Genomic DNA, 12589 nt, shown 5'->3' on the forward strand with positions numbered 1-12589 from the left:
GTGTGTCCAGCATGTCCAGTGGTGCAGTGCTTAGCCATTAGCTTATAGCCCTGTGTCAGTGTGTCCAGTATGTCCAGTCATGCAGTGCTTAGCCATTAGCTTATAGCCTGTGTCAGTGTGTCCAGCATGTCCAGTGGTGCAGTGCTCAGTCAGCCTAGCAAACTTTTATTCATTTATCCTGTCTTTTTACTTTTGTAGATTTCAAAATGTAACTGAGAAGCTCTATTTCCTAGAGCCGGTCTCTGGTACTCGTTTTCTTCCTTTTCCATGTTAGATAAGCCACAGTATCTCCTCAGGTGCTTGTGGTCTTGTGTGCCACTGAACACACACCAGCAGTCCTCTGCTTACATCACTGAATACACACCAGCAGTCCTCTGCTCACGCCACTGAACACACACCAGCAGTCCTCTGCTCACGTCCCTTTGAACTGTCCTTTGTCCTTCCTCCTCCGTCATCAGCCTCTCACTTCTGTCCACCTGGGCCTGCGCTCAGCCTCCTGTTGAGGGCCCAGAAATGGGAGGAAGTTGTGATAACAACATTAAAGTGATAGGAGAACTTTCACTGAGCTGCAAGGGTGGAATACTGTGAAGGAAAAGGGGGAGGGAAGAGGGATGGGCCCTGACTGGTACAAGCCTGGAGCGGTGCAGGGCAGTGGGGGTGCTCTTCAGCCTCCCCGGAGGTGGATGCTGAGTAGAGCTGCCACTTGTCATACCCAGGAAATGGACACTGGAAAGGAGGATGTAAACACACAGACTCTAAAATTCAGGATTGAAGGAGAGGCAGGACAATGTGGCAACTAGACCTTCACTCACCATCCAAGTACCAAGAACATTCTTGACCTTCGTTGCTGTGTTCTTGTAGGGAAAAAATAAACTTAGAAAAGAACTAAAACACACACACACACACACACACACACACACACACACACACACACACATTCACTCACTTCACAAAGCAAAACTTAGCAATCTGCTCTCAGCTGTTTGAGGATGAAGAAGGAGAGAGACTCAGCTGAAACAAGCTGCTGGGAGTGTTGTAAAGAGCATGAAGGCCAAGCCTTCTCTTGTGTCATTTGTCCCAGGAGAGAGCAGGGAGCTAGAAAGATGGGAGGGAAGGGGAAGGAAGATTCCCCTCCTTCACCTCTGAAGGGAACGGGCTGGTCCTGCATAGATCGGTACAGGAAGATAAAGTCAACAGTAGACTCCAGGTGGAGACCTTAGAGATGTAGTTGGGTTTTTCCCTCATAGCAGCTTTACAACGGTGGCTAGCTTTTTCATTTTACTTACAGCACATGTAGCTTTGTTTTCAAGAAAAGAAGTATTTATTCAGGTGCTTGTGGTCTTGTGTGCCACTGAACACACACCAGCAGTCCTCTGCTTACATCACTGAATACACACCAGCAGTCCTCTGCTCACGCCACTGAACACACACCAGCAGTCCACTTGTCACACAACAAATTCAGAAATGAACTTTAAAAACATTTTTTATTACTTGTTTATTTCTACATTATATTACATTTTTATGTGTGTGGGTGTTTCGCCAGCATGTTCCTATATACCATGTGTGTGCAGTGCCAGAGGAGGCCAGGAGAAGGCATCAGATCACCCAGACCTGGAGTTCAGCAGGAGTGAGCCATGACATGGGTGTGGGTGCTGGAAATCAAGCCCAGATCCTCTTAACTGCTGAGCCATCTGTGTCTCCAGCACCTGAAATGAGCATTTCTCATTGCACCCCATTCCTAACATTGTCTCTTTTTTGTTTGTTTGTTTGTTTTTCGAGACAGGGTTTCTCTGTGTAGCCCTGGCTGTCCTGGAACTCACTCTGTAGACCAGGCTGGCCTCGAACTCAGAAATCCACCTGCCTCTGCCAGGCAGTGGTGGCACATGCCTTTAGTCTCTATTTTCAAATGACTGCTAAGTATTAAAAAGAAAAAGAAAAAAAACACCGTTAGGATTTTAATATAGTTTTTTTAACTGTCTTACAAAAAAGGAGTCTATTCAAACCCAGAATTAGTGTTCTAATGATTAAACAGAGGCAGTTCCTTTCAATTAAAAAAAATTGAATAAAACTAGACAAAGATCTTGATAGTAAATGCCCATAGCAATGGCTATATAAAATCAGTCACTACAGATCTTCAAAAAATGACCTGTGGGCCACCATAAGTTTAGTCTTGTATATCTGTGAGCATGCACTAAGGGCTGAGTATGTCCCAAAGCAAAACTAGGAGGAAGTTGTTTTTTGTTTTTTTAGATTTATTTATTATTATATCTAAATACACTGTAGCTGTCTTCAGGCACACTAGAAAAGGGCATCAGATCTCATTACAGATGGTTGTGAGCCACCATGTGGGATTTGAACTCAGAACCTCTAGAAGAGCAGTCAGTGCTCTTAACCACTGAGCCATCTCTCCAGCCCTAGAAGGAAGTTTTTCGTTTGTTTTGACTTTGTTGTTTTGTGGGATCAAGAATGTGCAGGTTTCAGAAGGAAAACTGGCCCCACCTAACAGTCTTTCATCAATACAGAAAACCAAAATTTAGTTTCTGTCTTCCATCGCATAGATCATTGCTCTAAAGCGGAAGATATTTCCCAGGAGGAGGATACATAAAGCAGCTAGTCCAGACCGGATCAGGGTGTAGAAGATCTTCCTGTGAATGTCACCTACCTCAGCATCTGTGAACATCTCCCTCCTCGACACCGCAGCCATGTCCCTATGATGTGGCACAGAGGCAGCCTCGTGGAGAGAAGGGACAGCGAGCAGACCGGGTGAAGAGACCCCACTGACCTGGAGTTACTCAGCACACTAAGAACTTGTGTCAATAGCTTGTACAGCTTGTACTTTTAAAGGATTTGCCGAAGGACCTGTCAGCTTGTTGGTAAACCCTCCCTGACAAGCTGCTGGTTTCTTCCCCCAATTACTGCAGACTGAGATGCCAGGCCATCTTGAAAGCAAGTGCTGAGGGACCCCAGTCTTTGCATTCCAAAGCCTTCCGGTATAATTTCTGGCTCTTCTCCTTTGATCCATTTCCCATTTTTAAAACAATAAGTGGCTACTGAGTTAGTCATTCTCACTTCTGAAAATAACGAATCAGGATGTCAAAACGTGTGTATAGATCTTATTTAAATAATGTAGAACTATAACTTCTTTAGCCTATCTAAATTATTGATTTTTATTAACATTCAAGTGGTCTTGAATCGCTAACAACTACTGAAGAGCTCTGATGTTGAAAGTGCTTTGAGCTTGCTTAACTCATTCCCCAAGAATACTGTGATCTCGTGTGTGGGCCTGATTGCAAAGGGCTAGTGTCAAGTAGCTGTGCTGCTCACCGGATGTAATCATGTCGGGGAAATGTGCATACAAACAAAAGTGCCTCACTTCAGAAAAGAGCAGTGCTGACGGCACCAGCACGTGACTGTGGTGTCCAGTTGAAAGTCCATCATACCTTCCAATGCCCACTTTATACTGAGCAGGGGTCACCCAGCCTCTGTAAAAGAACAGTAAATAACTTGAGACACATCCATCTTTGTCAAACAGTCTTCTTTGCTTAAATTTGTTGTTGTTTTGGGGGATTTACTTTGCTTTATTATTTTGTTGGTTTTCAAGACAGGGATTCTCTGTGTAGCCCTGGCTGTTTGGTAATTCACTCTAAAGACCAGGTTGGTCTTGAACTTAGAGATCCACCTGCCTCTGCTTCCTAAATGCTGGGGCATGTGCCAACACTGCCCAGCTGCCCCACCCCCTTTTGTTTTTTTGGTAAACAACTCAGTAAAAAGATGAAAACCTGTTTTGGTTTGCAGCTATACAAAAACAGGCGTGACCCCGGGGCCATTGTTGGTCGACTGGAGAATCATTTTTAACATGTGGGTAAGCAAACCCTGACATTAGCCATGCCCTGTTATATCATTATGCAGTGGTTTTGTGGAGACCTGACTCCATGAGTCCTTGAATTCTGGCAGATATCTTCAATCATGATCTCAGTGGTATTCCTCCGAAATGGCACACATTTTTGTAATGAGAACTTGAAATGTAAATATTGTGTTTGTGCTGTAAATTTTGTGTATTTCAAAAATTGAAGTCTCATAAAAAACACATTTATTGAAACTTTGAGTTTATTTTTAGTATTTTTATCCTAATTATATATGAGTATTTGGTCTGCATGCACCATACATATGCGTGGTGGTTTTGGAGACCAGATGAGGGGTTTTTGGTTTGGTTTGGCTTGGTTTGGTTTTTTGAGACAGGGTTTTCTCTGTGTAGCCCTGGCTGTCCTGGAGCTCACTCTGTAGACCAGGCTGGCCTCGAACTCAGAAATCCGCCTGCCTCTGCCTCCCAAGTGCTGGGATTAAAGGCATGTGCCACCACTGCCGGCTGAGGGTTTCAGATTCCATAGAACTGGAGTTACAGATGGTTGGGAGCCACCATCTAGGCTCTGGGGACTGAACCCAGGTCCTCTGGAAGAGCAGCCAGAGCTCTTAACCATCAAGCCATCTTTCTAGCCCTGTGGTTGAGCTGTCAGTCTCTGGAGATTGGGGTTACTGTGTCCGCGTGGTGTACATTCGGCTCTCAGGCTCTGCAATGAACACTAGTAAGTGTGAAGTAATGAGAGGTTAGGTATAACATGTTGCTTTATGGGAGTGGGGATAGATTGTCAATGGAATCTTTAAAAAAAAAAAAAAAAGGAATACATTTTCTGGCTAGGCGGTGGTGGCACACACCTTCAATCCCAGTGCTTGGGAGGCAGAGGCAGGTGGATTTCTGAGTTCGAGGCCAGCCTGGTCTACAGAGTGAGTTTAAGAAGTGTAAGGTCAAGGTGGAGGCAGAGTCCACTTTTCTGATGAGGGCTGCTCTGTTTCCAGTTGACAACTTGAATGCCATGCCCCCCAGAAGTGAAATAATACCTTGTGCTGCCAGGGCAGAAGGTGGAAAGACAAAGGGACAGATTCTTCTCATCAGATGCACAGTTGGTCACGTCACTAAGGTTCTGCCCTCTCAGCAACATGACATGGCTGATTAAAATCCACAGAAATCCACCTGCCTGCCTCCTGAGTGCAGGGATTAATGGTGTGCGCCACCACAACCTATTATGTGTGTCACCGAGAGGCATATACACACCACAGCATACCTTCTGAAGTTGGAAAACCACTTGGTAGGAGTCAGCTCTCTCCTGAGACACGGATCCCGGGAAGCAAGCTCGGGCCTTCAGGCTTGGCAGCACGTGCCTTTCCCTCTTGAGCAAACTGACGAGCCCTGTCAGTGTGTTTGTCCTGACTGGCATTTGTGGCTTGCATCTATCATCTCAGAATTCTGAAGGATACAGCTAGGAGATAGTAAGTTCAAGGTCTACCCAAGCTACTTAGCCAAGAGAGAAGAAGAATGTTGGGGAATGAACATCTTGATGATGAATGAGGTTTCTTGTAAGTTGAACTGCTCTTCCATCCCCCTTGTTCAAATTCCAGCCCCACATTAAAATTCAACTCTCACTATTAAATGCCAGTCAGCTTTTCTACTCAGTTCTCCATGAATTCATTCTTCAGCACTGAAATATACTTGGACTGCAAGTGACAGATGGACCTTAAACTTCCTTTAAAAGAGGAGTACTAGAGACCTATGTGATGCTTAATAGCATCCATTTGCCAAGATCTAGAATCATCTAAGAGGCAAATCTCTGGGCACAGATGTAAGGCATTATCTAGATTCCGTAAATTAGTGGGAATACCCATGGCAGCCCAGCTATAAGGCAGTCTGAGGGGAAAGCTGGTTCTTTCGCCAGCTTGCAGTAGCCTCTGCTGGTGAGTGTGTCTACCGTGTTGACAGCTTCCATACCCTGGGGATGCCCCTCACTGATGCTACTGCTGCTATCCTTTGTCAGCACCCAAACCCAGCTTCTTCAGTCCTCCAACATAGATGAAGATCATTGGTCTCCAGGAACCCCTCCGGCCTTCAGTGCCAAGGTACCAGCCTCTTGGACTGAGCAGCTACCAGATGACTGGTGTGGAAACAGCCACTGTTGGACTGCACAGAGATGTTGTCGTCTTTTCTCTTTTAAATCTCAGATGGCGATTTCTTTTTGTTGTCATTGTTATTTTTTTTAAGATTTATTTGTTTTATGTATATGAGCACACTGTAGCTGTACAGCTGGTTGTGAGCCATCATGTGGTTGCTGGGAATTGAACTTCAGGACCTCTACTCACTCTGGCCCTGCTCACTCTGGCCCTGCTTGCTCTAGCCCAAAGATTTATTTATTATTATGTATAAGCACACTGTAGCTATCTTTAGACACACCAGAAGAAGTCATCATATCTCATTATGGATGGTTGTGAGCTAACATGTGGTTGCTGGGATTTGAACTCAGGACCTTCAGAAGAACAGTCAGTGCTCTTACCCACTGAGCCATCTCCAGCCCCCAGATGGGGATTTCTATCCCACGTTTAATCACTCAGTTCTCGGATAAAAGACATACAACTTTCATATATTCATAAGAAGCCTTTAAGGTACTAGAGCTGGGCAGTTATCTACCCTCTAAGCTGTTTAGAATATACTTCCCCATTACTATTATCTCCATGTCACTCTCAATAACCCCCAAGTTATAATTTGGATGTTCCATCTGGGCTGCTCTTAAATCCAATTGCCAGCCATGTTTTCATAACCTTGTCATCTTGCTCTCTCTCCACTTTCTCCCTTCTCCTTATGGTGTCTTCTCAGACCCCAAACCCAGGAACCCGAACTCTACCTATCTCTGTTCTGCCCAGCTGTAGAGTATAGGCAACTTTAGTCACCAATCAGGGATAACTAGGGGTAAGGTCACAAAGCATCACTTGTGTGTGTGCAGATTCTCTTGACCCTGGAGGCAACCAGGCCTTGGGAGCCAGTATTTAGCATTACAATGTATAGCAAAAGTCCAAACCTCAACACAGAGCAGATGGTATAAGGCAATCTAACAAATTTCCCTTTAATATACATTCATTCCACCAGTGGTCTTCCTCTTGAGATCCCTGACTAATGTACCCTGCCAGGACTGTTGCTCAGCTCTGTCCATCCCTGCCTCTCTTTCCTTGTTAGTTCTATACCCAGAATGAAGGCGTGCCTCCTAGGTCACATCCCTAAGAGAGGCCTGAAGCATTATCTCTGGTTTAGTATAGAAAGTTCTGATCGGGATTGAATACACTGATTAGCTTGCTCTAGGCTCTGTCTACTTCTGGTCTGAGATATGGAGCCTTTCACCCAAAGGAGGCTCACAAAGTGGACAAGGGCACTGCCCTCCTATGAAGCTGCCTGTATAAGGAAGACCGAGTTCCTAGCTTGCCTGACTTGAAGGCAAACTGCTATACTTGAAAGCATTGCAAAATTCAAATCTGGTCATTAAATGTAACTAACCTTAAAAGTGCTTCATTAGTGAAAGGATAAATATAAACAGCAAAGACTAGACTCTGCAAATATGGCTAACTCATAGCTCAGTTAATATGTAGCTCAGTGTTATACTACCTACCCCCCTCCCCCATGCACAAGGCCTTGATTTAGATCCCCAGCACAGAAGAAAAGATAAATCTTAAATGTGGCTTTAAAATTCATAATTGGTCCTTCCTTCTCTTTCCCACACCTGTCAACCTTTCTTTGGACCTTACACTGTGCCAGCAACATTGTAGAGTTGTTTACCTACTATCTTAGGGTTTCCATGGCTGTAATAAAACACTGTTGCCAAAGGCAACTTGGAGGAAAAGGGATTTCCATATCACAGCCAGTGATTAAGAAAGTAATAACAGGAATCCACAGCAGGGACCCGGAAGTAAGGATTGAATCAGAAACCATGGAAGGAGGCTACTTCCCATGTTCTAAGGTTTGCTCCCCATGGCACTCAGACTGCTTTCTTAGACAACTCTGGGACCAGCCTGTCCAGGAGGTTGGTACTGCCTGCCACGGGATGGGCTAGTCCACATCAATCACCAATCAAGACAATGCCTCCCCAGGCTTGCCTACAGGCTAATGTTTGGAGGCACTTTCTCCGATGTGGTTCCTTCCTCTCAGATGATTCTCTAGCCTCTGGCAATTACATACACACACACACACACACACACACACACACACACACACACACAAAGACATTTTCAAATCTTTTTATTTGATCTGATTACTAATTGTAGAGGAGAGTGTGCCACCTATTGGACCCTGAAAAACATCCGTCCTGGCCAATGCACCAAATGTTAGTAGGGTCCACTTAGATTCAACACAACACAAACACCAGGTCAATGCATATGACAAAAACTGTATTCTAATCAAGCTGCTACTGATTGATCAGGGCCACACAATGGACTCAAGAGCTGAACTGCACCTTACACTTGACCCCAGAGCCAGAACGTTTCAGAACTTTTAAGCTTGAAGACCACAAACATCTGTGCCAATTTACAGTTACATTTTGTGGTGTCAAGTCTCTCCTTTCCCTTGTTTTTTTCCTGGGTTCCAGGATGAAATACAGGTCTTTATGCTGCTGCAGCAAGCACCCAACCTGCTGAGCCAGCTCACTGGCCTTTCTAAGATGTTCTCTAAGAGACTGCTATGTCACATGAACTCTCTTCAGATAGAATGTACAACTTAACACATCTTTGCCAGCCTGCCTCATCTCCACCCCATCCTCCCATCAGACCCCGATTCAGGATGGTCCTTGAACCACAGTTGAAGAAAGTTTGATATTTGAAACTGTGTGCACATATAAGACAATTTTGAGGAAGTAACATTGAGAAAAGAACTGAGGAAAGCAGGCTCTGGGAATTTGTAACATGGTCCTTTGGAGGAGGAGGAGGAGAAGCTAGCAAGAACACTAAGAAGGTACCATGGAGGGTAGTGGGAGATAAGAGGTATATGGGAAAATATCAAGGGCTGTATAAGACAGAAGATAGAAATGAAAGAGAAGCACACAGGTGGTTGGTTGATGGTATTGGTTGTTGCTAAGTCAAGCAAGGATCCGAGATGCATGAGTTATAAGCATAATAAGCAAGATTTGGGAGAAAAATCAGTGAACAGATCTAAACATGATCTGCCATATATAAAGAAATATCTATACACTGCAGTAAAACCATAAGGAGATGCAGAATGTGAAGGTGGGTGGGGTCTGTAGAAAACACCAGCAATTCTACCTGTGTCCAAAGACTTGCAATGAGACTCTGCTGTTCCTCTCATCACAAGGAACTGATTGCCCCACTGTTTAAAGCTTGCTGAGGCCTTTTGACATATACAGAGACTCAGAAAGAGCTTTGAGGGTTTTGTCCTCTTTTTTTAAAAAATTTTTTAAAGATCTATTTATTTTATGAGTACATTGTAGCTGTACAGATAGTTGTCAGCCTTCACGTGGTTGTTGGGAATTGAATTTAGGACCTCTGTTCACTCAGGTTGGCCCTGCCTGCTCAGGGCCCAAAGATTGATTGATTGATTGATTGATTGATTGATTATAAATAAGCACACTGTTGATGTCTTTCAGACACACCAGAAGAGGGCATCAGATCTCATTACAAGTGGTTGTAAGCCACCATGTGGTTGCTGGGATTTGAACTAGGACCTTCAGGAGTGCACTCACTGAGCCATCTGATGAGCCCATCTTTAGTCCTCTTAAGGACTTAGAATTTGATGGGAATAAGCCAGAGACTGACTGAGGCATCTCAGCCAAGAAAGAGCTTGCTACTCCCAACCTTGTAAACAAAACCACTAGATTACCCACTCCCTGCAGCATTGCCAGAGGCAGTGGAGCTCAGCAGCAAATGGAGATTCATGGAATTCTGAACTGCAACAGCGTTTCCTTCAAGCTACTGAGTTTTAGAGTGGTCTGTTACCTACCAATAGCTAAGCTGTAGGGACTGAAAGAGATAGCAGAAAGAATGCTCAGTTAGTTTAATTAGAATCCAACATGAAATTTCTTTCTGTGATGGACCTAGATACCCATCAGCAGATGACTGGATAAAGAAAATGTGGTCCACATATATACTGGAATTTTATTCAACTGCAATAAAGAATAAAGCTGTGATATTTGCAATAAAATGGAAGGGATTGAAGATCATGTTAAGTGAAATATGCCTCATAAAGATAATACCTGATTTCTCTAATACACAGAGTCTAGATCTTAAGTGGGCATACATTTAGGGCTGGAGAGATGATTCAGTGATTAAGAATGTGTACCTTTTTTGTAATGTCTCCCAGCAAGTACCCAGAGCACACATAGTGTGGCTGACAACTGCCTGTAACTGCTGTGGTTTTACAAATGCCAGGTAGGTGTGGTGGCACATGCCTATCCAGCCAGTGTACTGGTGCCTGAAGCAGGAAGACAGCGAGTGGGAAGTTAGTAAGTTTTAGGCAAGCTGGGTCTTCGAAGTGAGACACGGATTCAAAGAACAAAAAAGCCTGTTCCCTCTACTATTGTTTGGCATTGTGCTGGATGGTTTAACCAATGAGGTTTAGCACAGGAAAAAGAGACAGGGGGATTTAGAAAACTATAAAATTGTCTTTATTTATAGTAACATCAGAATGTACCTGAAGGCCAGGAGAGAGATGGTCAAGTCCGAGGGTCTGAGTTTGATACCTGAACCCACATGGGGAAATAAGAAAACTAGCTAGCTCCTGTAAGTTGTACACACACACACACACACACACACACACACACACACACACACAAACGGGGGGGATTTAGGGGGGGGTTCCAAGAGAACGAAAATACACTAAAGGTACTCTAGAACAAACTTAACCAAACATGAAGCAAATTCTCCATGGTAGTAGGCTATAACAGCAACATGAAAGGGCTAGAGAGATGGCTCAGTGGTTAAGAGCACTGACTACTCTTCTGAAGGTCCTGAATTCAAACCCTAGCAACCACACAGTGGCTCACAACAATCTATAATGAGATCAGATGCCCTCTTCTGGTGTGTCTGAAAATAGCTACAGTGTACTTATATATAATAAGTAAATCTTTTTTTTTTTTTAAGCAGCATGAAAAAGAGAACTCCCAAAAGCTGAAGCCCAGTAGGTGTGGCACTTTGTCTCCCCAAAAATAAGCTGACATGACTGACCAGCTGTTCTTCCACCAGCCAGTGGGAGCCCAAAATGTACAAAGTCTCAGTGCATACATGGAGTGGCCTTCAAGATGCACACAACCCCAGGGACTTAGACATCCTGAAGTTGGCAACAATGAATGTGAGAACTCCAGATGTTTGCTTTCACACGACGCTCAGCAAAGCTGTTTGGTCCAAGAACACAGAAGGATGAAGTTTGACCTTCATAGACTTTGACTACCTATAAGCCAGACAACTTAAAAGCAAACAAACAAAAGCACCTGTAGGTTAGAAATAATTCTGATAGCCAATCAGAAAGCCACCCCAAATACTTACAAACAAAACAAGATAACTTTCAAAGCCTATACTTAGAGCAGCACATGATGCTTTTCTTAAAAGGGTTTTTATTTTAAGATTTATTTTATTTATTTTATGTGTGTGAGTACACTGTAGCTGTACAGATGGCCATGCGCCATCCTGTGTGAGGCTGCTGGGAATTGAACTCAGGACCTCTGCCGGCCCTGCTCGCTCCTGCCCCGCTTGCTCTGGCCCCGCTTGCTCCGGCTTAATTCATTGTAGTTGTTTTCAGATGCACCAGAAGAGGGTGTCCGATCTCATTACAGGTGGTTGTGAGCCACCATGTGGTTACTGGGATCTGAACTCAGGACCTTCAGAAGAGCAGTCAGTGCTCTTACTTGCTGAGCCATCTCGCCAGCTCCCTTAAAAGGGTTTTTAAAAAAAAAATTAAATATATGCATTATGGGAAACAACACAAGAAGCCCAAACCGATGCCATCCAGTCACAAACAGCTCGGCTCGGCTGACGTGTCTGTCTAGAGCCCATGTTTCCATGCACAGTTAGGTGATTGAGCCCATACAGAATGAGCCAGGCCTTCCCACTTATTGTGAAAGTGCACCAGCTAAAAACCCCATGCTGCCTGAATATTTTGATAACCAAGAATATACCATGCCATCTCAGTCTGCCAGACAAAATTGTACTCCTGTCTTCCTTGATGGATAATTTTATATCAACTCAACACAGGCCAGAGTCATCTGAGAAAAGGGAAGCCCCAATTGAGAAAATGTTCCCATAAGAGATACTTAGAAATAAACAGACAACCACCACCACCACCAACAACAAAGCATATTGGGGTTGTCAATTCCTCAGCCACTTCCAATCACTTTGAGCAGGCAAGGATGGGGACGGAATCCCTAACCTCAGTCTCTTCAGCTGCTGGTGAAGTAAGTCATTCTGGTCCATGATATGCCAAACTTCTGTAGTATCTACTGCTGCAGCTTTTCTCAATCTCTCCTCCATAGTCAGACTGAGGAAACATGCCTGGAAGGCTGTTGAAACTGTATTATGCATTTTAATTAATTTTTAAAAAAATTACTGATTGATATGGGAGGGCCCCAGCCCATTGTAGGTGATGCTATCCCTAGGCAAGTGGTGCTGGGTTCTATGAAAGAGCAAGCTAAGCAGGGGACATGTCTTTATTTTTTTTTTTTTACAGTTCACACACTCTGGCACTGAGACACCTCAGGCCACCTTTATTTATACATTT

General features: G+C 44.1%; 1 protein-coding gene across 2 annotated transcripts in view; it reads left to right on the top strand.

The window, feature by feature from the left end:
- Positions 1–4099, top strand: part of Gnptab (N-acetylglucosamine-1-phosphate transferase subunits alpha and beta) — a 77487-nt gene extending 73388 nt beyond the window's left edge. For both annotated transcript variants that reach the window (XM_031349115.1, XM_031349116.1), the window contains exon 21: positions 2559–4099. In XM_031349115.1, coding sequence (XP_031204975.1) covers positions 2559–2636 — 78 coding nt within the window. In that variant the 3' untranslated portion in view covers positions 2637–4099. The remainder of the gene's footprint in view (positions 1–2558) is intronic.
- The last annotated feature ends 8490 nt before the right edge of the window (positions 4100–12589 follow it).

Source organism: Mastomys coucha, unplaced genomic scaffold, assembly GCF_008632895.1.
Source record: "Mastomys coucha isolate ucsf_1 unplaced genomic scaffold, UCSF_Mcou_1 pScaffold4, whole genome shotgun sequence".
NCBI classification, from domain to species: domain Eukaryota; kingdom Metazoa; phylum Chordata; class Mammalia; order Rodentia; family Muridae; genus Mastomys; species Mastomys coucha.